The sequence below is a fragment of the Stegodyphus dumicola genome, chromosome 5 (genome assembly GCF_044657685.1).
Source record: "Stegodyphus dumicola isolate Sdum_Otavi_A_Nest chromosome 5, ASM4465768v1".
Taxonomy (NCBI): Eukaryota; Metazoa; Arthropoda; class Arachnida; order Araneae; family Eresidae; genus Stegodyphus; species Stegodyphus dumicola.
The window spans coordinates 219,620,598-219,646,488 of record NC_140772.1 but is presented as its reverse complement, the minus strand read 5'-3'; the positions used below and the strand labels follow the sequence as shown (position 1 = coordinate 219,646,488).

Here is a 25,891-nt window from a genome sequence, read left to right as displayed (position 1 = left end):
AAAGTATCCTTCTCCTTAAGCAGATAGTCTTCGAGACTTTTCCATAATCACATAAACTAAACCAAACCAACTGTAATAAAATGCTTCTATTTTTAACTCTACGTGCTACGATTTCGCCACGCTTTAGATTTAAACCAGTAAATAGAATTTAGAGCTATCCTAAAGAAGAAGTTTAAAATTCATCATTTTTAAATTTTGTAACAGGAAAAGAGTACGAATAAGATCACGCTGCTGTCACTTATGTCTTGTAGCCGGCATGTTTTATATAATACATGAATTTCTTCCCACTTGAAGAAAAAAACGCATACTTTGGGCGTGGTACTTAATAATTATGTTCGGGAGTAAAAATCCAGTAAGCGATGATCAAAGTTTTTTTAGACATAGTTAAGATATGGTTTTTGAGTTTGCATGCTGTGTATTAAAGTTTATAATCTTAAAAATTTTTAGGAAACGATAGCTTCACATTTATGTATTGTAGAGGGTTTAGATTTTCTGAAGCAGGAGACGTGAAAAATGTGCATTACCCTCACCGGAACTCGAAACCTGGATATCTCGTGTCGAGTATGCTTCTCATTACACCACGAAGGCATGCAGATATAAGAGATAAAATACCTTACATACTCCTCCTTTTAAATCGCTACTGGTGATTAGAGGATCTAATCGCCAAATTTTGGTAGTGAAGTATTATCGTGCACCATCTTTTTAGGTTGGCCGGCGCTTGTAGAGTTTAATTTTTTTGAAGCAGGTGGTGTGAAAGATGTGCAGTACCCTCGCCAGGATTCCAACCCAGGACCTGTTGAATACAAAAGGAGTATGCTCCCAATTACACCACGAAGGCATGCGAAACGCAGGACGAAAATACCTCATAGTATGGTCAAATACTCATCCGATTCACCTTTTCAAGGTCCAATGTTTCAATCGATAAAAGGTTCTATTTCAAATTTTGAACTGCTACAATTTTTATAAACAGGAAATGCGTCTTTTTTAACATTGATGAATCTTAAAGGATATGAATTTTATTATATTTTCAAAAGTAATTGTATATACACCCTGTCACAAAAAGTATATGCATTCAGAAGAAATCGAACCACAATCACGAAAATCGGCAGGAATTTAGTCTGGTAAAAAGCTATGTAATTTATTTCGACGCCAATGAGACAAGGATACGCACGCTATACGAATATGAGTTGGACAGCTGGGAGAGTTTAAAAGCATCATCGTGCCGGTAGGACATAGCATATCAAACGAACCTGTTGACTTAAATGGACGGTATTGTGACTAGAGATGCCTCTGAGACGTAACCGGCAGCATATTTCACAAGTGCACATCTGTGTAGCCACCGAGGGTGTGGCTTCTAGGATGGACCAATGGGCATTCAGGAATATTTCTGTCATGTCACATGACCTTTCGCGTGCTTTAAGATTTAAGCAAAATGGTTGAGAATATTTTGCTACGCAATTTTTCGTACAAAATAATTAAAGCATCGTCGATTTCTTCCAAAAATTTTCATTGTGAAGTTAGATCAAATATAAGCAAATGTGCAGATTTCACTATCTGGTTGAAAGAATTTAAAATAAATGGAAACAGAATTTGGATACTCCGCAAAAATATCCATGCGAAGTATTACTTAATAAGTGGTAAATAAGATGAAGAAAGAAATATGTGATAAACATCTGAGCCCAAATGCTATCTTTACATAAAACTATGCATATGAGAAAAATATTTACACCAATTATACATGTAAATAGAAGTCAGCACTTTTTATTGCAGTCGATATGAAAAATTATTTAAAAAAAAAACTATAAACTCGAATTTTCTTAATGCACAGGTGTTAAGTAAATGCATAATATTCGAGGCTAATTATAGCTTATAGAGTCTTCTCGGTGTAAAGAGCGATAATATGCCGTGAACATCAATCCAAATATTAATGCGTAATAAAAATCGCGAAAGTGAAATGCCAGCGATTAATTAAACTCATGAAACGAATGCTCTAAGAAATTTTTTTCTACTACGCCATTCACTTTTTACCGCGAAACAAATGCAAATCAAAACGTAAACGACATACGCTCACATGCATGAAGATTTAGCGTCACAAGAGCAATAAAAGCTCATTGGTCCATTTTCGAAACCCCTCCCTCAGTGGCTATGCTGATGTGCACTTGTGAAATATGCTAACCGGCAACAGTACGAACAATTGTCGGACTTTAAAAAGCGGCGTATTGAAGGCTTCAGAGAAGCAGTTGGTCGGACAGGCACATCGGCCACCACCTAGGTCGAAGGAATATGGTTGTTGCTTGGTGTTGGCAACAATGGATCAGGAGATAGTCTACCATCGTGGAGGTGCAGGACGTCTCAGAAATACAAATGAGGTCGAGGATCTCGCAATCAGAAGAGCGGCCACTTCCGCAGCAACAACGTCGCTAGCTTCCACTCGACGCCATTTCTCACCTTCCAGGCATCCGGTGGTATCAAAGGAAACCATTCGGAGACAGCTGCCTGACAGTAGCATATGCTGCCGACGTTCATTAAGATGCCTTCCACTGACTCCATATCATTGACAGTACCGATCTCGGGCAAGCTGAAATGTGTCCGACTGGAGGAATGTGATCTTTATCAAAGAATCCCGCATAACTCTCATTGCTAATGGCCAGCGCACACGCGCGTATAGGCGGCCAGGTCTGCGGTCCAATCTGACATTTTTTGTCGAGCGGCATACGGCGGTCACACAAGGAGTGATAGCGTGGAGAACAATTTGTTGGAACACAGGAACACCTCTAGTCGTCCTTCAAGGCGCTATAATGGCTCGCAGTTACGTGGACGACATTCTAACGCCGGTTGTACTGCCTATGCTATCAAGTCGCCCAAGTACCATTCATCAGCAAGACAACGTTCATTCACATACGCCTGCCAGATCACCAGACCTCTCGCTTTTAGAGCAGGTTTGGGACATGCTTGGAAGGCAACCGAGATAGGAATATTAGTGAATTAACTGCCCATTTGCAACGATTATAGCATGATCTTCCGCAGTGTGTCATAGGCGAACTACTTGATTCGATACCACGTCGTGTATCGGATTGTATAGCTGCCAGAGGAGGCTTAGTTCATATTGATTTGTAACATTTCTCATGCTATAACTTAATAAAACGATCTTTTGTTCTGAATTTGCAATCTTTGTTTATCCATTTGAAACGATTATAGCATGATCTTCCGCAGTATGTCATAGGGGAACTACTTGATTCGATACCACGTCGTGTTTCGGATTGTATAGCGGCCAGAGGAGGCTTAGTTCATATTGATTTGTAACATTTCTCATGCTATAACTTAATAAAACGATCTTTTGTTCTGAATTTGCAATCTTTGTTTATCTCCTCATGCACTATATTCATGTTAAGTTTCGTGATAGTAGTTCGTTTCCTTTTGGGTGCATATATTTTTTCCATAGAGTGTACATGTGGAAGAAAGACAAGTCAGAAAGATATAGAGAAATAAATTTCAAGTGCAGTTTTTATACAAACATTAATTTTACAAATTGTTTCAATTGAGGTAGCAATATTGCCATCCAAACCAAAACAATGCTTGAGTCTGTGTAAAGAAACACTTCGTCAATATCAATTTTTAGAGTTTCGCGCTCACCTTGTAAGGTTTTAAGTTAAACTAACCAAGTTTCTTTTTATTTTATGTTACCCTTTCCTGTAAACACTTATTTCAACTTCCCTTCAGAATGAGCGCACGGTTCAGCTTTATGCTAATTTGGTTTGGAGCCAAGTTTTGTATTTAAGGTTAGTGAGAAACTTCTCAAGTGTGAGAGAGCTTTCAGTCTCAGACCACGTCGGCTTGGTGGATGTTCCCCAGAATAGTTAGTATTTAAATTCTTACGCCTTAGTGCTGTTCCTCAAATACTGATGGAAGTGACAATCAAAATCGTAAAAACAACCTTGTATTTAGCGTAAGTATACTGAAACACTCAATCGATTTCGAGGGCAGCTAAAGGTCCCTCCTCATCAGGAGAAAGAAATACCTAGAAAGAAGAAAATAACGGAGAAGGAGTCACAGAACGTGGTCCTTATCACACGTGGTCCTTATCAGCACTGCACGTGGTTATAACTAAATTTTTAATCAGAGTTGCACTGGCCGTCTACTTTTACTGAGCCAGGCTATCTGATCGAACATGAAAAAATTAGCGAAGTTAAAATAGGGAGCGAGGGGAAAATGCACCTTACGCCCAGAATCTGAACTTCAAATAATGGAAAACAACCACTGAACGGATTTTTGTTTCAAAAACTGCTCCTGCTAAATATAAATCCGAAATTCTATCAAAATTATTAGGTAGAAGAATTTCTAACGTAATCTCTTACATTAAAGATGACTAGATGAATAATAATGAAAAATTGAAATCTACAGAATTGAGAGAAGTTCACTCCATACCTCAAGCATGTTTAGAACAATGTGAAAAGACAACGTGTCAGCAAAACGAAACTTAGACACAATTTGCTTCAAATTTAGTCACGAGTTGGAATTACTATTAAAATCTAAGAAAAGTGATGGATTTTGAAACATTAAATGATCTTATTGTATCAGGGATATTGTTCCTTCTAATCTGCTTGGCGAACACGACGTGTCCTAACTACACAGTTAATTTGACTACAAACTATGTCCTAAGGAGTGTAGCAAGATGAGAACAGCTTAATTACCCTTTATTTTCTACGATATTATAGGCGTTCCCGCACTTCGGGATAATAAGACCAACCACTTGTGGTCTGAACGTAAAAATATAAGAACTACCTAACATTGAATACTTTTCAAAAATGACTAACACTAAGACTGGCCTTTTAAATTATTACGTATGTACTACGCAAACTACGGAAAACTACAATACGTGTTTAGCTTTCAAGAGGAATAAAACCTATGGCTTTAAAGGCGGACAGCAACTGACGGCAAGCTCGCGTGAAATGCAGTGGCAAAGAGGCTCACTTTCTCGCCATCTAACTCTGCTCTTGGCAAAAGGTCACAAATACTTAAGCTTTAGCAAGAACAATTTCAATAAACAAGTTAACGCGTTTATTCTGGCCAGAAGTGGAAAATAAGAGAGGATAGTAAAGTCTTAAAATAAAATAAACGTTAGTAAAACTTGTAGGGTTTATATTTATTTTAACTAACATTTATTTTAAGTTTAAAGTCTTTCCTGTCAAGCCTTACTTTCCCCTGGAACTGCCAATGCCAGAGTATGTAAATTTTAGTAGAACGCGCAAGGATTCAAATTATCAGCGGAAGTATTCTGAGTTAAATAGAATGGAAACGAGTTCGAGGTGTGCTGTTCTTACTTCACGAGCGCGGAGGTAGTTAGCCAGGAATTGAAGAACCCCGCGTTTCAGCCTGTGTGCTTGCCTCGGAGAATTGTTAATCGTTCAACGTGATATTCAAAGTTTGCTGAAGTAGCAGCGGTATTGTAAAACGCGGTGAGGTTAGTTACGTTTAGAGAGCCTCGTAGTTAGAGTCTTGTTATTATTTCTTTTCAGGTTCTTATTTTTATTTTACCGCCGGGTCGGCATAGTTTGTGAGCGTCAAGAGCACGCAATTGTAATTTATTAAGTTGAATAAAAAGGGACTTAAACCCTTAGCAAGACTCTGTCTAAATTCCAGTTTCAACAGTCACCTCTTGGTTGCGTGCAGGTTGGAGGCGCGCAACTCTACATTGGCGCCCCAACACTTGTCGAACGAATATTGCCGAAAATCGGATGGAAGCCGCGGGACAACACCAAGATATGGCAAGCCAATTGGAAGGATTTGGATACCTGGTCCAGATTTTGAGAGCGTCAATCAAGCCAAACGTCAATTTCGACGGAAAAAATTCGGTGGCGATATTTCTAGAAGGCCTAGAAAATCACTTTCAGCTCTACCCTGTGCCTGATAGACAAAAAGTTGCCATCGCCACATCTGCACTAAGAGGACAGGCCGCGCTATGGTGGAAGAATATAGGCAAATTTTTATTAGGGGAATTTGGAAGCCAGACATATACATTTGAAAATTTCAAAAAATCGTTAGTAAAGGCCTTCCCCATAGTGAAAGATCGAGTAAGGCTAGAAGCCGAACTATATAGTTTCTATCAACGGGATATAGAACAGTTGACGCACTTTATTCTGCGAAAAATTAAGCTGACGGATATGCTGTATGGGAATTAAAACCCTACGCGGAGATTATTGAAATAATCTTACCAAGATTGTTACCTGCTGTTCAAGACTACTTCGAAATTAGAAACCCAAGCACATTGCAGGAGCTCTTGGAATTGGCGGTGAAGTTTCAAAATCGCAGAATAGCGGAAAAAGCTAGAGGGGCATCGTATTCTCAAAGTACCCGAAGGCAATGTTAAAATGAGCAGACCAGAAAGGCAAACCGCTTTTATTGGGGAAAGAGCTATCAAGCTAACTCATCGAACCTCGAAGGTCAAGGCCCAAAAACGAAATTCGAAAATAAACATCCGCGTACCCAGAAGGCAGAAGTTGAAAGGAAAGCTTTAAACGAGTAGAGGGGCCTGTGAAAGCGAGGGTCCAGACCCCGGAAGTTTTAAAAAAACCATCAAAAAGACATTTAAATACGGTCATCGTAAAAACCTCACATCTACCAATTATACAAGTCCTGGTTGGCGATGTACCAGTAGAAGCCCTCATCGATACAGAAGCAGAAGGAAATTTTATGAGCGAAAATTTCTTCAAAAAGAATTTTTATAGGGTACGATTATTTAAAACAAAAAATACGGAAATTATAGCGGCGCATGGAAAAACATGTCACTGCATCGGGAAATTATCATTAAATATACAGGTAAAAGAGGAGAGCCTCAAAGTATTAATTTTTGTAGTGAAGAATCTGCAAAATCCTCTTAGGTATGGAGTTTTTAAGGGCCGCGAGGGCCAAACTGAATTTTCAAGACAGTTCTGTTGTGCTGGAGATGGACCAGAGGGTGGTGGAACCTGTGGAACAACCGCAAGTTGACCTTAGCCATTTGAATGACCATGAAAGTCAAGCCATCCAGCAAGTGGTGAGTAATTTTTCTAACTTGTTTTCAGAAAAGCCTGGTTGCTGTCAAATAGTTACGCATCAGATACAGTTAACTGCCGAAAAACCTTGTAGGACTAAACCATATCGTTATGATACACAAAAAGACGTAATCATCGAAGAACATATTCTGGAGATGTTAAAGAATAAAATAATAACGCTCATAAATAGTGAGTACGCGAGTCCAGTCGTACTATGTAGGAAAACGAACGAGTTTCCTCCTTCGGATAAAAGGGCTTGGAGGTTTGCTATCGATTACAGAAAACTAAATAGTATTACTAAATTCCCAGTTTACCCTTTGCCGGTTATAAAGGAAATTATTAGAAAGATCAAATCTACAAGATATATGTCTACTTTGGACTTAACGTCTGGCTACTATCAAATAGCTATGAGACCTGAAGACATACATAAAACCGCGTTTATAACAAAATCGGGCACTTATGCATTTTTACGCATGCCCTTTGGGTTGTGTGGGGCCCCATCAACATTCCAGAGTGCTATGGACATTGTTCTAAAGCCTGTCGTAGGAAAATCGACTTGAATCTATCTAGATGATATAATTATAACGAGTAGTACGTTGGAACAACACATTAATGATCTAGAAGAAGTTTTTAAATTATTAAAAGAAGCCGGTCTTACAATTAACGCCTCAAAATGCAAGTTCGCAACCAAAGAACTTAAATATCTCGGTTATAAAATTTCGCAAAAGGGTATAGAAACGCAAGATTCAAAAATAAAAGCAATCAAGAATTTTCCACCGCCCAACACCGCCAAGAAACTTTCTTCTTTCCTTGGGTTATGTTCTTACTATCGGTCTTTCATAAAAGATTTCGGTAATATTGTTGAACCACTCTTAGTAATTAAAAGAAAGAAAAGTAAATTTACGTGGACAGCGGAAGCAAATACAGCATTTGAAAGATTAAAAGAAGCGCTCATCAATGCAACTGTTTTGAAATTCCCGGAGTGTGCTAGCAAGCCGGCATCTATCATCAAACTATCGCTTCAAGAATCGTCATCGTTTTCGTCCAAGCCCTTGGTGGCAGTTGTTGGACCGGTTTTTTTCCTCTTTGCTGCTGGGAGTTCAAGGGTGGAGGACGGGCTTCGGCCTGTCTCTTCACGGACTGTCTCTTCACCTACAACCACGTGTGACGATGCACGTTTAACTTTCCTGAAAAGTCCAATAACTGTAGTTTTTTTATTGAATATCTTCATTCTATATGTAGTTGCTGAAAATTCATCCTGGGTGGAATGATGTTTTAAACCAAGAATCATAAAAGATCTCATTGTGCAATTTAAGACTCATCCATTGTCTAATCGCCACGTGGTGAGCTGCTCCAAATTAATTCACTGGTAGAAGCTTCAAAATCAAAAGAAATTTCAAGATAAGTATATTCCTGGTCTACATATTTCTTCGATTCCAGATATTTCGTGATCTATAGAAAGTGATGCAAATGCATAGTGCTCTGTAGTATATCGATAAACGAATGGACGCTCTGTATTTATAGTAGGACTATAGTTATGATCTGATATTTAATTTTCTTGTTTATTTGTGTGAGCTCAGCAATAAAATTTTTGATAAGAAAGATAATAGTAGTTGAATAACTTGTATTTTCTTCTTCAACTATCACGAAGTCTGGGGTAAGTACTTTATTTTGCTATCCTCTGTGGGTCACATATTTTATCCCTGTCATTCGGGTTATTGCGGAAACAACGTGATGTACTCTTAATCACTGTCATAATTTCATCGCTGATAAAATTGATATTCAAAATATTGGTTATCACTTATACACCTGAATAATTATATTAAATATTTCTCATAGCTCACAGAAATTAACACATTTCTCATTACATAAGAAATTAAAACATATAAGTATTTTTACTGCTACAAATATTTTCACTACATATAGCTCTTCTCAATATTATTTTCACTACACGGAGAGGGACGAAAACCTGGAAATTGCAGCAGATGCGTCGGACTATGCGGTGGGTGCGGTTCTTATGCAAAATAGCCATCCTCTCGCATTTTTTAGTAAAACGTTGAATCAAACACAAAGGAATTATACAGCTACAGAGAGAGAAACATTAGTCGTATTAATGGCTGTACACAAATTTCGAGTTTATTTCGGCAAAGCGCCAGTAACAGTCTTTTCGGATCATGCGGCTGTTGGTAGACTTTACTCGGGGAAAAACCTAACGCCCAGGTTAATAAGATGGGCTTTAAAACTCCAAGAATATAATCTAATAATAAAATATAAACCGGGTAAGGAAAACAATGTAGCTGACGCACTTTATCGTATAAAATTGGACGATGAAGGAAATGAACTTAAATGCGCTGTGTTGACTTCAAAAAGTTTAGATTCTAGAGATACGATTATCACTGAACTGAAAGCTGATCCTGAATTTGGAAATATCTATGCATGTTTGAAAGACCGCGAAAGCTTTGAGCACACAGATATCGATGCGATAAGAAATAGAGCAGAAAACTATGAAATAATAGATAATTTATTATTTTATACGAAAACAACAAACGAAAATCTCGAGTACAAACCAGTGGTCCCAGCCTCGCTTCGATTAAGCATTTTGAAGGAATTACACGACGCGAAAACAGCGGGTCATTTAGGGGTCAGAAAGACTTTAAAAAGGGTACGCGATGCGGTATATTTCCCGCAATTATACAAAATAGTAACTGCGTATGTCAGGTCCTGCAATCAATGTCAGTTAATAAATGATAGTAATTACAGCCCGGCAGCGTACTTAAATATCATTCGCGCTACATTTCCGAATCAAATTTTAGGCATAGATCTTCTTGGTCCCTTCCCCCAGAGCGAGTTAAATAAAAATCGTTTTCTTTTAGTAATTGTAGATCACTTTTCAAAATGGACAGAAATTGTTCCACTTAAACGCGCGTCAGCCAAAACAGTCGCAGATGCATTCTTACACAGATACATTTTAAAATACGGTGCACCGATAAAAGTCATTAGCGATAACGGAAAACAATTCATTAGTCAAATATTTGAAAACATATGCACTGGACTTGGCATACACCTTATCAAAATGGTTCCGTATAGACCACAGGTAAACATAGCAGAAAGAGTGAATAAAAACATTGTAAAAGTAATTCGCAGTTACGTTAGCACACATCACAAGCGCGGGGATGGCTACATAAATGAATTAGCTTATGCTTTAAGAATCACGATACTACGGGAAAAACCCCAGCAGAATTATTTTTAGGCCGAAAGTTAATTACGCCTTTAGATAAATTATTCTTTGTGCAACAAAGAGAGCAAGAGTTTAAACAGAAAGATGTGCAAAAACTTACTGATCAGGCGCTTAAAAGCTCGGACACGGCAAGAAAAAAATATATTACGATAGAAAGCGCCGTGAAGCAGATTTTAAAGTTGGGGATAAAGTATTGAAGCGGAAATTTTCTTTATCAAGTGCCCCAGACAATTTTACTGCAAAGTTAGCTCCAAAATTTGAAGGCCCCTATGTTATTCAGGAAATCGAAGGAGTCGTATTGTACCTTAAGAACGAGAGAGGGGAAATCTGTAAAGCAAGTCCCGACCAGGTGAAAAAATACTATAATCAAAATGATTTTGAAATCCTTAAAAGTTTCTTGCAGGACTCAAGCCTAAAAGAAGTAGAAGGTCCAGAAATAACGACAGCCGTTCCACCACCCAAGAAGCAGAGAACTGAAGAGAGACCTAGCCCTTCTACAACCCAGGCGACGGTACCGAAAAGAAAAAACGAAAATTTTCAGACTCCAGCATTTAAGAAAAACAAGAATGCAAAGCCACCGCGTAAAGAAACCTTGGTAAAGAGGAAAACACCACCTACAACGTATCGCAATAGAAATTATACATCAAGGAGAACGCTCCCAGGGCCAGAGAGTCAGGTGCAAACGAGGCTGCCGTTCCGGAAACTAAAAAGACAGCAAGAGGAACGAAAAGACCAGCAACAACAGATGAAATTCAAGAAGGACTCCAGACCGGAGGACGTCAAGACCAGCCGTACAAGGGAAAAACAAAAAAGACAGCAACCCGACGATTGCTACGCCAAGAGGCCAGCATGCAGAGGACGCAAAAGAAAAACTAATGTGGACGACACTCGGAGGTCAGTAAGGAGAAGATTGACGTCCATGAAACCTATAACGTGGGAACAGTTTTGCCAGAAAAGAATGGCGGAGTTTCAGTCATCGAAAACTCAAAGATAAGTTAAAATCTTCTATATTTTTTTTTCTTTTGTTCCGAAATGTTATGCGTAAGTACGAAGTTTTATGTTTTGACGAAAGTCAATATGTCTCGGTTGAGACTTAGTTTTGTTTTACTTTATTTAGCTAAGGCAAAAGTATTATTTTCTTTAAGTACAAATCTAAGAACAAGCATTTTCTGTTGGTCGAAAGACTGATTCTGTTATGTTATAGCCAAAATTTGGCCGAAGATAAAAATAACTTCGTATTCTTGTATTAATAAGAATTTTAGTTTCAGTGCCGCCAGCTTGGTGAAGAATGAGTAAAGTAAAAATTTATTTTCTCTTATTCATTTTATGGTAAATTGTAAAAATCATATGTATTAAAATTTTGTAAATATACATAAATACTTGAAAGTTATGTAAAAGTAGAATTTAGTCTAGAAGCATAAAATTTTAGATGCTAAAAGTAAATGCTTAAAAGCAATGAATTCGAATTTAAGTATTAAACTGTAGATAAAATCATGCTATAGAGCGAAAGCCTGCATGTCTAGAGATGAATGAGGGGGAAGTTAAAATGAATGTGTTTTGTAGGGTTCTCCACCTACACTTGAATATTAAGAGTGTTAAAGTAGCTCATCGAGTTGTAGAATGTCGAGTAAGGTGTGTCTATTTGGTCGTTGAATTCTAACAAATCATGGTGTTTAGGGGAAGTGTTGTAAGACTAAAACACGAATATTTCCGTTTGACACCACACATGGTGGATGGCCAGGGTAAAGTTAATTTAATGTTTGAATAATTGAATGAATGTGAAGTAAGCAGTAACTAAGGAAAACGAATCGTTTAAAAACAAAAATTTATTCAGTGTCAAAAAAGTGTAGATTATAATGTATTTAGAAAGATACTGATTCCTTCCAGATGCTGGAAGGAAAAGAACAAGATTGATTGCTGAAGTCCAGGAAAAGTTGCTGTAAGAAGAGAGATTTACAGGGGTTGGACAAAAATATGGAAACACCTTTAAAAGAACATGTTTCTTTGCTTAATATGGTGTAGGAAACCCGTTGGCATCCAAAACAGCTTGCAGTCTTCTCGGAATGAATCAATACAGTTCCTGTATGTTTGCCAAGGGAATATTATACCATTCTTCCTGCAAAACGGTGGCAAGTTCAGATAACGATGTTGGCGTGGATAAGGAGAACGCACTTTCCGTTCCAATGTAGACGACAAAGGTTCGATGATATTCAGGTCTGGTGACTGTGGTGGCCAGGAGAGATGGGACAACTTATCCTCGTGCTCAGAAAACCAGTCCCGACAATGTGAGCTGTGTGAACAGGGGCTTTGTCGTCTTGGAAGACACCATCACCATCGGGAAACAAAGTTTGTACCATGGGATGAACTTGATCGGCCAAAATGTTCACATAAGTCTTGGCAGTCATGTGCTCTGACACAGTTATCATGGGGTTAGCAGAGAACCACGATATGGCTGCCCAAACCATAACAGAATTCCCTCCATGTTTCACTCTTGGCAACAAGCAGTCTGTATTATAGGCTTGAGATGGCGTTCTCCAGACGTAAACTCGGCCAGAAGTGGGAAACAGTGTTAAAGAAGACTCGTCAGACCATATTACTCGCTTCCACTGCGCTATAGTCCAGGCTTTATGACTTAAACACCACCTTTTCCTGTTACGGGCATTAGCATAACTGATGAGTGGCTTCCCAATTGCAGCACGGCCAGCAATTCCCTGTTTATGAAGCTCCCTTCTAATTTTTTTGGTACTCACAGGGTTCGGTAACACAACATTCATTTCAGCAGTAACTTTTGCAGCTGTGGTCTTCTTATTTTTCGTCACAATTGCCCTTAATGATCGTCTGTCACGATCACTCAGGGCACACTTTCGTCCGCGCTGTGATTTAGCAGATGATGTTTTTCCGCTTTTCAAATATGTGGAATAAATCTTCGATACAGTACCTCTTGAAACACTAAACACCTCGGCTACCTTGCTTACGGAAGCACCTACCATACGTGCTCCAACAATTTGCCCCTGTTCGAAGTCTGTTAACTGTGACATAATGCAATGACAACCTCACATAACAGTACTCCGACAACAACTGAACTGTTTAGCACATTTACGAAGTTGTGTAGGTGGCGTCAGTAGTCAAAAACGCCAGCGCCACCTACATATTTAATTAAAATCAATCTTTCTTTTCAAACATGCATTTCACAAGGTGTTTCCATATTTTTGTTCATACACTGTATATAAGTATCGACAGAAATTTAGTATACTTTTGTTACATAAGATTTTTTTTGTGTGTGTGTGTGTAAACGAGGCTCTTAAGAGTTAGTTCAGAATTCTAGAAACTTTACAACAGGTCGTTTGTAGGACCTGCTTCCAAGTTTTCCAAATTCTGGCAGAGGCAAATGTAGGGTTTATATTTATTTTAACTAACATTTATTTTAAGTTTAAACTATCTTTCCTGTCAAGCCTTACTTTCCGCTGGAACTGCCAATGCCAGAGTATGTAAATTTTAGTAGAACGCGCAAGGATTCAAATTATCAGCGGAAGTATTCTGAGTTAAATAGAATGGAAACGAGTTCGAGGTGTGCTGTTCTTACTTCACGAGCGCGGAGGTAGTTAGCCAGGAATTGAAGAACCCCGCGTTTCGGCCTGTGTGCTTGCCTCGGAGAATTGTTAATCGTTCAACGTGATATTCAAAGTTTGCTGAAGTAGCAGCGGTATTGTAAAACGCGGTGAGGTTAGTTACGTTTAGAGAGCCTCGTAGTTAGAGTCTTGTTATTATTTCTTTTCAGGTTCTTATTTTTATTTTACCGCCGGGTCGGCGTAGTTTGTGAGTGTCAAGAGCACGCAATTGTAATTTCTTAAGTTGAATAAAAAGGGACTTAAACCCTTAGCAAGACTCTGTCTAAATTCTAGTTTCAACAGTCACCTCTTGGTTGCGTGCAGGTTGGAGGCGCGCAACTCTACAAACTTAAGACCCTTACAATTGTATCGGATAAAATATTTTCTATTCTTGAAAAAAGAAATAGTATTCCACATTAGTATCCACATTAGTTCCACATTAGTAAAGAACGCCACATGACGTTCCAATTTTTTGTTCGAAAATAAATCATCATTAGCCTATGAGTATGAAAACAATAAAAATAAAAGAACAACGAGTAGTTCCAGTAAACTCCCCTCCTTGTTCCTGACTTCTTGCCTAACAAGAGTAATAATGTGTTTGCAGCAACTAATTTAAATAAATCAAGAAGTTTTCTCTAAGTATCGTGATCTGCTTTCATTAATAATGGTTAACACCCAGTCAAAACATTGCTATATACGTCGGCAGTTTTTTTCTCTTTCAGAAGTACAGGATGTGCGAGTAGGTACCACCAAATAAAGGCAGATAAATTAAACACTGGGTTAAATGAATTCGTCAAAGTCTCGACATGTGTTAGCAATACAGATTGATATTAAAATGCATGTTTTTTGTAACATAAAATTACCTGATGAGAATTTTGATGTAACAGAACATATAAAAATGCTTTAAAAGCAGAGGTTTTCTTTAAAATATTAAACCGGAACAGATTCGTTGCGAAAACTCGTCTAATTTTGAAAAACAGCGAATTTGAGCTTATTGTTTCGGGAAGCGCTACATCACAACAAAGCCGTGTACATTGTAGGTTAATGAAAACAACAGATGACCTAAGACAAATAATGAGAAAGTTTTGGGAGGTTGAAATTGCTGAAAAGGAGACAATAAAAAATAAAAAACCAAATTATGGTAAGAGATTCTTCAGAAAAACTCATAAAAAGTGTAAATCGGGTAGATACGTTATAACTATACCTTTAAAAGATGATCCGTTCTACCTAGGAGAATCAAAGGGTATTGCTTTAAAACAATGAAACAGCCTTGTGGAAAAGACTGAGTTTAGGTATTGATTATTTAAAATTATACAAAGAGGTAAGGAAATAGGGATACATTATGAAGTAACAGAAAACAAAATTAGTTTCATTCATAGTTTACACCCCGTTTAGGTAAGTATAGACTTGAAAGAAATTCCACTAGGCTTAGAACAACGCTTCATTTCCAACAAATAGAGGAATATCTTTGCATTTGCTGTTAATGTTGAGAAAATATTCCGCATAACCTGGATAACTCCGAAAAACTTCAAAGAATACTTTAGAAAAACAAATTGATAAACCAATAAAGGTTTTTGAATTAGCGACTGAGACATATGGAACCGTAAACACTCCATGCATATCAATATTCGCAATACGACAATTAGGCTTACATGAGTCAGGCTGTTACAACTCGAACGCGAAATGAGCGAAAGTTTCTCTTGAGCCAGTGGCAACGGGGAGTCGAAAAACGAACTTGGAAGAGAGCAGTCGCTCACTCTGTTTCTCTTGATAGAATTTGACACGAAGAGGGTATAATCCCCATCTTTTGATTTGAAATTAATCTCGAATTATGTATATATTGTAATATAAAAGATGTGTGTAAATGAAAGTCATTAAGACTTAATTGAAGTAGTGATTTGAATCGAATATAGAAATCGAAAGCTCTCCCAAATAGAACTATGGATATAGAAATGACATATTTTAGTGGTGCCTTCACCAAGGGATTTTTGGATTAGAATTTCGAAGATTAGCAGATGGCTTACAAGCAATTCCTTTTTCTTTAAAAATTTGGAAAAAACTGAGTTTCAATATTGTGATTAGTCAATTTTAAACATGGAAGCTTTAGACAAACTGAAGCAGAAACGTGCGAATGAACGCAGCAGCGTTACGAAATTAATTACAAAAATAGAGTCTTTATTATCAGTAAATATCGAAAACACAAACATTGAGGAATTGCAGGAGATGAATGAAACTATTCTCGAAAGAGAAAGCACGTTGAAAATGTTGAATTCACAAATCGAAACTCAGTTAAAAGATGCTAAAGAATTTGAAAAAGATATTACTGCAAGTGATAAATACAATGAACAAATTATGTCTGCAAAGTTTATTAATTAAAATAAGATTAAATAAATGCATCAGATGCAAATTCTTTGAACACTTCTGTTTCTGAAATAAATGTATCGTCATCGGTTATGAAATTGCCAAAGTTAAATATTCCAAAATTCTCAAGAGATGCAGGAAAATGGTTAGAATTATTTAACAGTTTTCAAGCTGCGATTGATCAGAATAAAGCGTTAACCAAAATTGAAAAATTCGTATACTTGAAATCATTATTGATAGGGCAAGCATATAATGTCGTTGGAGGATTTCAATTAACCGAACACAATTACGATTCGTGCTTAGAACTTTTAAAAGAACACTTTGGAAAACCAGAGAAAATTATAAATCACATATGAATAATTTTTTGGACATAGAACCAGTTAAAAATTCTTCTAACTTAAATGCACTAAGAAGATTACACGACGCTTGTGAAATAAACATTCGAAGCTTAAGTAATTTAGGAGTAACTTCAGGTTCGTACGGACACTTTTTAAATCCGATATTATTGAAATTATTGCGTCACGATTTGATTCTCGAATATTACCGAAAGCGTGATCCAAAAGAGCAATCTGGTGTTACAGGTTTAATTACTCTTTTGAAAAACGAAATTGAATGCCGCGAACAAACGTACGCAGTTGACAAACCGGAACCGAAATTCGTTCCATTGAACGGAAAGAATAAACACTTCGACAAACATAAAAGTAATTATAAATACACAAACAATAAGTTTAACTCTAAAGTTAACCCCCTCGTCGGCGGCAGAATTATTAGCTCCTGTAAAAGAAGAAAACTGTACTTTTTGCAAAAATAACACACATAATAGTGAAAAGTGTAATATGAGTGTAAATGAAAAAGGAAATATACTGCGATTAAAAGCTCGATGTTATGTTTGTCTTGCTCAAGGTCATCGATTTTCTGATTGTTCTGAGAAAACGTCTTGTGTATACTGCCATGAAAAACATAATGCAACCCTTTGTTACAAAAATGAGAAAAAAAACCGAAGCATCGCAATCAAAAGGTGTAGAAAATTCAGCGTGCAATCACATTAGCATCGGTAAGAATAAAATATTTTTACAGACGGCGACAGTAGAACTTAAAAGTAGGTCACGCAATAAATTAGTTCGTTGTTTATTTGACAGCGCTAGTCAATGCTCGTATATTCAGAAACGTCTGTCTAAACAACTGGGATTAAAAGTCGTGGGAAGGGAAGAAATAATGATTCATACTTTCGGATCTCAAGTGCCTACCAAACAGAACTGTGCGCGAGAAGTAAAAAAAAAACATTTTCGATAACGAGGAATTAATTATTCAGGTTTTAGAGACTGATGAAATATCGAGTGCTGAGCTAGACTATCCTCCGCAAAATATTAAGGAGTTGTTAAAAGATAGGGGAATCATTTTAGCGGATGTTGATCACGAATCTTTAGATAACAACAACGTATCTTTACTCATTGGAGCTGATAATTATTGGAACTTTGTAAAAGACAAAATTGAACGTTTGAACTGATCATTAGTTACAATGGAAACCAAAATGGGTTGGATTTTAATGGGAAAATTATCTAATTATATCGACGATAAGGAAAATGTAACTAATGCCGTCGCACTGACTTCTTTATTAATTCACACATCGAAGATTGAAAATTTGTGGAAATTAGATTTATTGGGTATTCGAGATCCTGCTGAAACAAAATGTAGAAAGGAAATGGAAATTGCCGCATTGAATCATTTTAACGAAACTGTTACCTTTAATGAGGGAAGATATGAGGTTCAGTTGCCTTGGGTAATAGAACAGGACTGTTTAAGTCAAAATTTCGATATTGCTAGACAGCATTTAAACAGTACGACATACCGGTTGGTACAAAAGGGCAAATTCGAGGATTACGAAAATGTTTTCACAGATTGGTTAAATGAAGGAATTATAGAGGAAGTTCCTGAACACGAAAGGAATAATCAGTGTCACTATTTACCACATAAAGGGGTATTCAAAGAAACTTCGACCACAAAATTGCGACTGGTTTTTGATGCTTCATGTAAAGATAAAAATTCGCGGTCACTTAATGATTGCCTTAAAAAGGGTCCAAATTTGCTGGAACAAATTATTCCTATAATTTTAAGATTTCGCAAGAATAGAATAGGAGTTATTTCAGACATAAGAAAGGCTTTTTTGCAAATGTCAGTGAATAAGAGTTATCGAGATTTCTTACGATTTTTATGGTGGAAAGATTTTGACAAGGAGGAACTTAGAGTTTTTAGACATAAACGCGTTGTTTTTGGATTGAATTTCAGTCCCTTTTTATTGGCTGCTGTATTAAGCCATCACATTGATCTAAATTCGTCTAAATATCCTGAAACAGCGGAAAATTTAAAAGAATCATTCTACGTAGATAATTGCATTACATCTGTTCCTGATGAATAAACTTACGCGATTCATCGAGGAATCGAAACAGATATTAGATTCTGCGTCATTCGATTTGAGAGGGTGGGAGTACACTTCTCTTTTGAAATCTGTGGACAGTATAGAACCTACTCCTGTATCGAGGAATCGAAACAGATATTAGATTCTGCGTCATTCGATTTGAGAGGGTGGGAGTACACTTCTCTTTTGAAATCTGTGGACAGTATAGAACCTACTCCTGTATTGGGAATTTTATGGGATAAGGAAGATGATAGCCTTTTCTGTGAGGTGAAGACTGATACTTACAAACCAGTGAATCTTACTAGAAGAAATATATTGTCTGCGGTACATCGCATTTTCGACCCCATGGGTTTTCTCTGCCCTATAACGCTAACACCTAAACTACTCATACAAAAGACATGGTTGTTAAAAATTGGTTGGGATACAAATATACCCGAAGACTTAGGAAAAGAGTTCTATTCGTGGATTGATGATTTGTCACATTTATGCAGTATTAGAATTCCAAGGGCTCTAGATATAAAGGGAAATGAAAGTCTTAGTCTTCATACGTTCTGTGACGCAAGTAAACAAGCCTATGAATGAGTGAGTTATTTAAGAAAAGAAACAAGTGAAAATGTATCGGTGTATTTTCTTCTAGCTAAAAGCAGAGTGAGTCCATTAAGAAAAATGACCATAAATCGTCTAGAATTATTATCCTGCTGTATAGGAGTCAGACTCGCAGCTCTTGCTATACAAACACTCAAATTAGACAACGTTCCAAGGAACTATTGGACAGATTCGAGTACTGCTCTTTCTTGGATCCAAAGAGATGACCATCGGGCTCCATTTGTCGCAAATAGAGTAAAAGAGATACGAAAATTGTCATCGGAATCTGAATGGCGTCACATTCCAGGAAATTCGAATCCAGCAGATATACCATCACGAGGATGTTCGATTAAGAGTTTTGTGAAATCTCGCTGGTGGCAAGGGCCAGAATGGCTTATGAAGAACGAGGAAGAATGGCCAACTAGTGAAGTGATTACTAACGAAGAAGAAATTATGAAAGAAAAGCGAAAGAACATTATTTCGACTTTGGCTAATATCACCGCTGAAAAATGGTATCTGATTTACTTTTCAAGTTACTTCAAAATTGTGAGAATGATTTCTTGGATTCTAAGATTCATAAATAATTGTAGACATGGAGGAAGAAATTATGACAAAACCCTGAGTGTTGAAGAATTGGACATTACTGAGAAGAAATTAGGGAAGATCGTTCAACAAGAAGTATTCTCTAGTGAAGAACAGTTGAAGGGACATTTTACTTTCAGAGATGAAGAAGGGATTATAAGATTGAAAATGAAGATTTTGAGAAGACATGATGATGAAAACTTCCGGTGCCCCATTGTACTTCCATCCAAACATGAATTAGTAGAATGAATGATACAAGACTACTATTTACAACTTTTACATGCTGGTACTCAAGTTCTTTTGACTAATATTCGTCAGAAATTTTGGATAATAAAAGGAAGAAAAACAGTACAAGGAGTCATATCGAAGTGCGTTCGATGCAAGAGACACTCGGCGAAAGCTCTTGATACAGTGCCTTGTCCTCTCCCAGAAGATCGAGTCAGAGATGCTTATGCATTTGAGGTGACAGGTGTTGATGTAGCAGAACCGCTTTATTTAAAAGAAAATAGAAAAGCTTGGATCTTGCTTTTTACTTGTGGAGTTTATCGTGCGGTTCATTTAGAATTAATTGAAAGCTTATCGACTAATGGATTTTTTCTCGGATTTAGAAGATTCATAGCACGAAGAAGACTTCCTAGAGTAGTATACAGCGATAATGGCACAAATTTTGTAGGGGCAAAGAATTTGCTCCGATCTGTTGACTGGAACCAAATTATCAGAAGTTCTTCGATAATGAAAATTCAGTGGAAGTTAAATCCACCAACCGCAGCATGGTGGGGCGGCTGGTGGGAGAGACTGGTTCAGATGATCAAGAAATTATTGAGAAGAGTCCTCGGAAAAGCATTACTTTCATATAAAGAAATGTTAACTATCCTATGTGATGCAGAAGCAAATATCAACTCCAGACCATTAACATACGAGTCAGAAGATTCCACCGATTTATGTGCACTCACTCCATCTATGTTTATTCAGGATGGGCGAACTGAAGGTGTTCCGGATCTGGACAGTTTGGATAAAATCAACTTATCGAAAAGATGGCGATACCACCAAAAGTTACGTGTGGAATTTCGTAAAAGTTTTAAAGATGAATATCTTGGTATGTTAGTACATCGACCAAAGACTGGACCTTCGCGAACCATCAAGAAAGGTGATTTAGTGTTTTTAGAGGACGATAAAAGGAAAAGAACAGACTGGCCTATGGGTCGTGTGATCTAAGTATACCCAGGAAAAGACAACAACATCAGAGTGGTGAAAGTAAAAACATCTACTGTTAAGACCAGTTCAAAGAGTATTTCCAATGGAGATAGACAATAAAGAATCTATCTTCGAGCTTAAAACTACTGAATCATCCACATCTCCTAGAAATACTGGTAAAATGAATGATTTAGTAATTGATACCAAAAACTGTGAACTTGAAAATTCGGATAAAAACATTCAGTTTAGTAGATATGGCAGAAAAATTGTGAAACCAAAGAACTTAATTAGTTTAATTTTGTTTTCGTACCACTAATATTTTTTTCTTTATTTCTTTCTTTGAATTTAAATTTTGTATACAATTTGATTTTCCATTTTAGTGAATTTATCTCTTTACTAGTATTTTCAGAAAAGAATTTTTTGCCTGTTCTTTAAAGTTTGAAGAATAAAGTAAGTTTAAAATATTCAAGATATTTGTTACGCCTAGATAAAATTGTTGATTTTGGTAAGATTAATTACTCATCTTATATTCGTATTTCAATTTTCATTTTACAATTGTTTTGATTTTTTCATACTTTGTCAAAAATCAAAAGGTGGGAGAAATGTTACAACTCGAACGCGAAATGAGCGAAAGTTTCTCTTGAGCCATTGGCAACGGGGAGTCGAAAAACGAACTTGGAAGAGAGCGGTCGCTCACTCTGTTTCTCTTGATAGAATTTGACACGAAGGGGGTATAATCCCCATCTTTTGATTTGAAATTAATCTCGAATTATGTATATATTGTAATATAAAAGATGTGTGTAAATAAAAGTCATTAAGATTTAATTGAAGTAGTGATTTGAATCGAATATAGAAATCGAAAGCTCTCCCAAATAGAACTATGGATATAGAAATGACACAGGCAATTTTCATTAGCTGTTCCTAAAATAATGCCAGATATCTACATGGATGACATTTTAGCAGTAACTGAGTCATTAAAGGAGGCTTAAGAAGTAACGTATCAATTAAATGAAATTTTACAAAAAAGAGGCATGAGTCTTTCTAAGTTTTGTAGCAATAATACTGCGCTTAACAATTTCAAATTACACATTTTTAAAACCTGACGAGACCAAAACATTAGGAATACTAAGGAAGATTATTTTTCACTTAAAGTGAAACCTGAGGATGTAATTGTGCACAATAGGGAACTGTATTGTCAACGATAGTGCATTTATTTGACCCATTGGGTTTACTAGGTCCTATCATATCAAAAGCAAAGATATTTAGGCAAACGTTATGACTACTGAAGATAGACTGGAATGACGTTTTACTAGAAGAAACTCAAAAGGAGTGGCAAAGATTTATAAAGTCTTTATACACAATAAATAGCATGAAGACTGAGAGATGCATCATAATAGAAGATAACAATTGAGTTGCACGGATTCGCCGACAGCTCTGATTTGGCTTATGGGGCAGTAATATATGCCAAATCAGTCAGTGCCAAAGGAGAAATGAAGATAAAGATGATTGCCAGAAAATCCAGGGTTACATCCATAAAGAAAGTCACTGTGCCACGTCCTGAGTTATGTGCAGCGGATTTAGTGGATCTTCTAACTTAACTAACTTCTTCATTAATAATTTTTCTGTTGTTGCGAATTATCTCACTTGTTGGACAGTAATATCAGAACACGCCCACGAATTTTATCGTGGCAAGGAGAGCAAGACTGCGTCTGCCGTTGGCAAGAGGCCTGAGCACCAGACAGGTGATAGTAAGACTTTGCTCAGTTCTGCCCCCAATTTTGATAGAGAGTGCCCAGGAGGGAACAGGTCCGAGAGTCTTCCTACCCTCTTCCCCTACGTCTATCCTCTCAAGAGGTCCTCCGACTCGCCGCTTATTTAGAGTGACCCCAATGCCGCACAGACAATTTACATTTACAAACATCCATGCCCTCTGCGGCATTCGAACTCGGCCCCTTCAGTACGGCAGTCAGCGTCTTTAGCCACTGTCGCGCCTATCATTGGCAAGAGTCTTCAGCCCCATTACAGGTGATAGTATGACTTCGCTTAGCTCCGTCCCAATTTTGATAGAGAGCTTCCTTGTGGGGACGGGTCCGAGGGTGTTCCACCCCTCTTTTCCTACCATCAACCTCTCGAGAGGAATTTCAACTCGCCATATATTTACGTAGTAGGGTTTATATTTATTTTAACTAACATTTATTTTAAGTTCAAGCTATCTTTCCTGTCAAGCCTTTACTTTCCCCTAGAATTGCCAATGCTAGAGTATGTAAATTGTAGTAGAGCGCGCAGTATATTCAAATTTAGCAGAAGCAAGTTGAGTTAAATAGAAGGGAAACGAGTTTGTAAGTGTGCTTCTTGAATCGCGAACGTGAAGGTTGCTAGGTAGAAATTTAAGAACCGCGCGTTTCGGCCTGTGTGCCTATCTCGGCAGTTTTGCTGAATCCTTCAACTGCTTAATCAGTAAGCTCGCTGAATCTCAGCTGTATTTTAGAACGCGGTTAGGTTAGTTAAGATTTCAGAGCCTCGTGGATAGTGATCTAGCCATTTATTCATCCAGCCATTATTTTTTCAGTTGTACATTCTGTTTCTGTTAAACCGCCGGGTCGGCGTAGTTTTTGAGCGTCAAGTGGACGCAGCTGTTATTTTTAAAGTGGAATAAAAAGGGCTTTAAACCCTTCTTACGTGTTTGTGTAAATTTTCAGTTCATAGCAGTCACTACCACAGTTGCTGACAAGTTGGGGCCACACCATACTACAAATATCCCCATACCACCAAATGTTATCGCTATGTATCGCGAAGGCACCATACATTTACAAACATCCGTGCTTTTTTCGTTATTCGAACCCGGACCCTTGGGTACCGCAGTAGGCACCCCTAACCACTATACCGTCAGGGCAGCTAAAACATGAGTAGTATTTATAATTAAGACAACCATAAAGTTTATAAATATATCGCATTTTATTTACAATCTATCAACCGTATGTGATTATTTGCTTAAAGTCCGTTGTTATTTCATATCTTAACATGGAGCTGGCGAGAGTGGTTACAGCCGAAAACATCGCGGCAAAAACATCGCGGATGAAAACGTCGCGGAGAAAACGGCATGCTACAAAACATCGTGGGAGAAAACATCGCAAAGAGAAAACATCGCATTTCTAAAACATCGTGGTACAAAACATCGTCGTCGAAAATAAAGCGGTTCAAAAACTTCGCAGTTTAAAAACATCGCCGTCGAAAATATCGTGGTAAAAAATAAAGTATCTACAAATCATCGCATGACGGTAACATCGCAGACATGCTTTTTTCAGGCTTTAATAACTGTAAATGGATATTCCCATAATGATTTGTGAGCGCAAGTGATGTAAGGAAGGATAATTTTTACTTTCACATTTTTTTTATTAACTAATAAATTTTTGCTGAAAAAATAAGAAGGAAACTTAAGCATAGAAAATTAAATGCAACTTAATAGATTATACTTTTTATGAAAAATTACCTGTAAAATCTTTATAAAAAATTATTTATTAATGGTCTTTGTTAGTTAACTATGTCGATTTAAAATTCTATTAAGTGCTATAAGTTGCATTAATTTTCTATGCTTAAGTTTTCTTATTTTCTCAGCAAAAATTTAATATTTAATAAAAAATATGAAAGTAAAAATTATCCTTCTTTACATCTTGCGCTCACAAATCATTATGGGAATATCCATTTACAGTTATTAAAGTCTGAAAAAAGCAAGTCTGCGATGTTATCGTCATGCGATGATTTGTAGATACTTTATTTTTTACCACGATATTTTCGACGACGATGTTTAAACTGCGAAGTTTTTAAACCGCTTTATTTTCGACGACGATGTTCTGTACCACGATGTTTTAGAACTGCGATGTTTTCTCTTTGCGATGTGTTTGTTCTCCTACGGTATTTTGTAGCACGACGTTTTCGCTTTGCGTTGTTTTCTCCGCGACGTTTTTGTCCGCAATGTTTTTGCCGCGATGTTATCGGCGGACACCGGCGAGAGTTCATGTGCTGCCCACATCAAATGTTTTGATATGCAATAAGATTCGCATGACAATGACTCGTTTTCAATACTACTGTAACTAAAACTTTTACTGTCGATGTTGCGAAGCACGCTCTATCAGGGAAATTTTGAACTGCATACTCGTCTTCTAAAATATGTCCAACTTCTTTTGATTCATTTATGTAAATCTTTTTCATTTCTTCGAATTTTATAACGCAGATTTTTAAATATTAAAGAACTTTTCGGGCATCCTACAATTCTCTTAATTCTTTGACTTTACTAGGCGTCACTATTGTAGACTATGTTACACAGATTATGTATATAACAACATTTTTGTTTTCCTATACAAAACAGAAATAAAATATCTAGTTTCACCAAGTATATCAGTCAAGTAATCAAACTGTTATACATTTATTTTCAGTCCGAATATCAATTATAATAAATTAAATGAAGGTATTAATTTAATTAGATTTAACAATAAATTATAATTTAATTAATTTTATAAAAAGAGATCAATTACTACCAGAAGTATTTAAGTTTTCCTTGACATACATCAGAGCCTTTTTTACGCTGTCATCATTCGTGACATCAAGTTCCAACACGTGCAGCCTTTTGGAACAGCTGTTCTGCAGTTCTATAGCACCTTCTCCCATCGGAAACAGACAACAGGCGAACACAAGAAATCCTCTTGAATCTAGTCGTTTAGCTAAATAGTGACCAAAACCGCTATCACATCCTGAAATCAAAGTTTGCGTTTGTAAGCAAAGGTGTAGTAATTATACGTTATAACCAAAGCAGTACAATATATGCTCTTAAATGCATAACAAAAAGCGTATGGTAGTCATTTCTATTTCCAATAATTTT

The 25,891-nt window shown here is 37.0% G+C and overlaps 1 protein-coding gene across 2 annotated transcripts in view; it reads right to left on the bottom strand.

Annotated features, from left to right (window-relative positions):
• LOC118198247 (estradiol 17-beta-dehydrogenase 2-like) overlaps nt 1-25,891 on the bottom strand; it is a 49,242-nt gene that overhangs the window by 8,662 nt on the left and 14,689 nt on the right. For both annotated transcript variants that reach the window (XM_085817673.1, XM_035369876.2), the window contains exon 2: nt 25,551-25,763. In XM_085817673.1, coding sequence (XP_085673799.1) covers nt 25,551-25,763 — 213 coding nt within the window. The remainder of the gene's footprint in view (nt 1-25,550; nt 25,764-25,891) is intronic.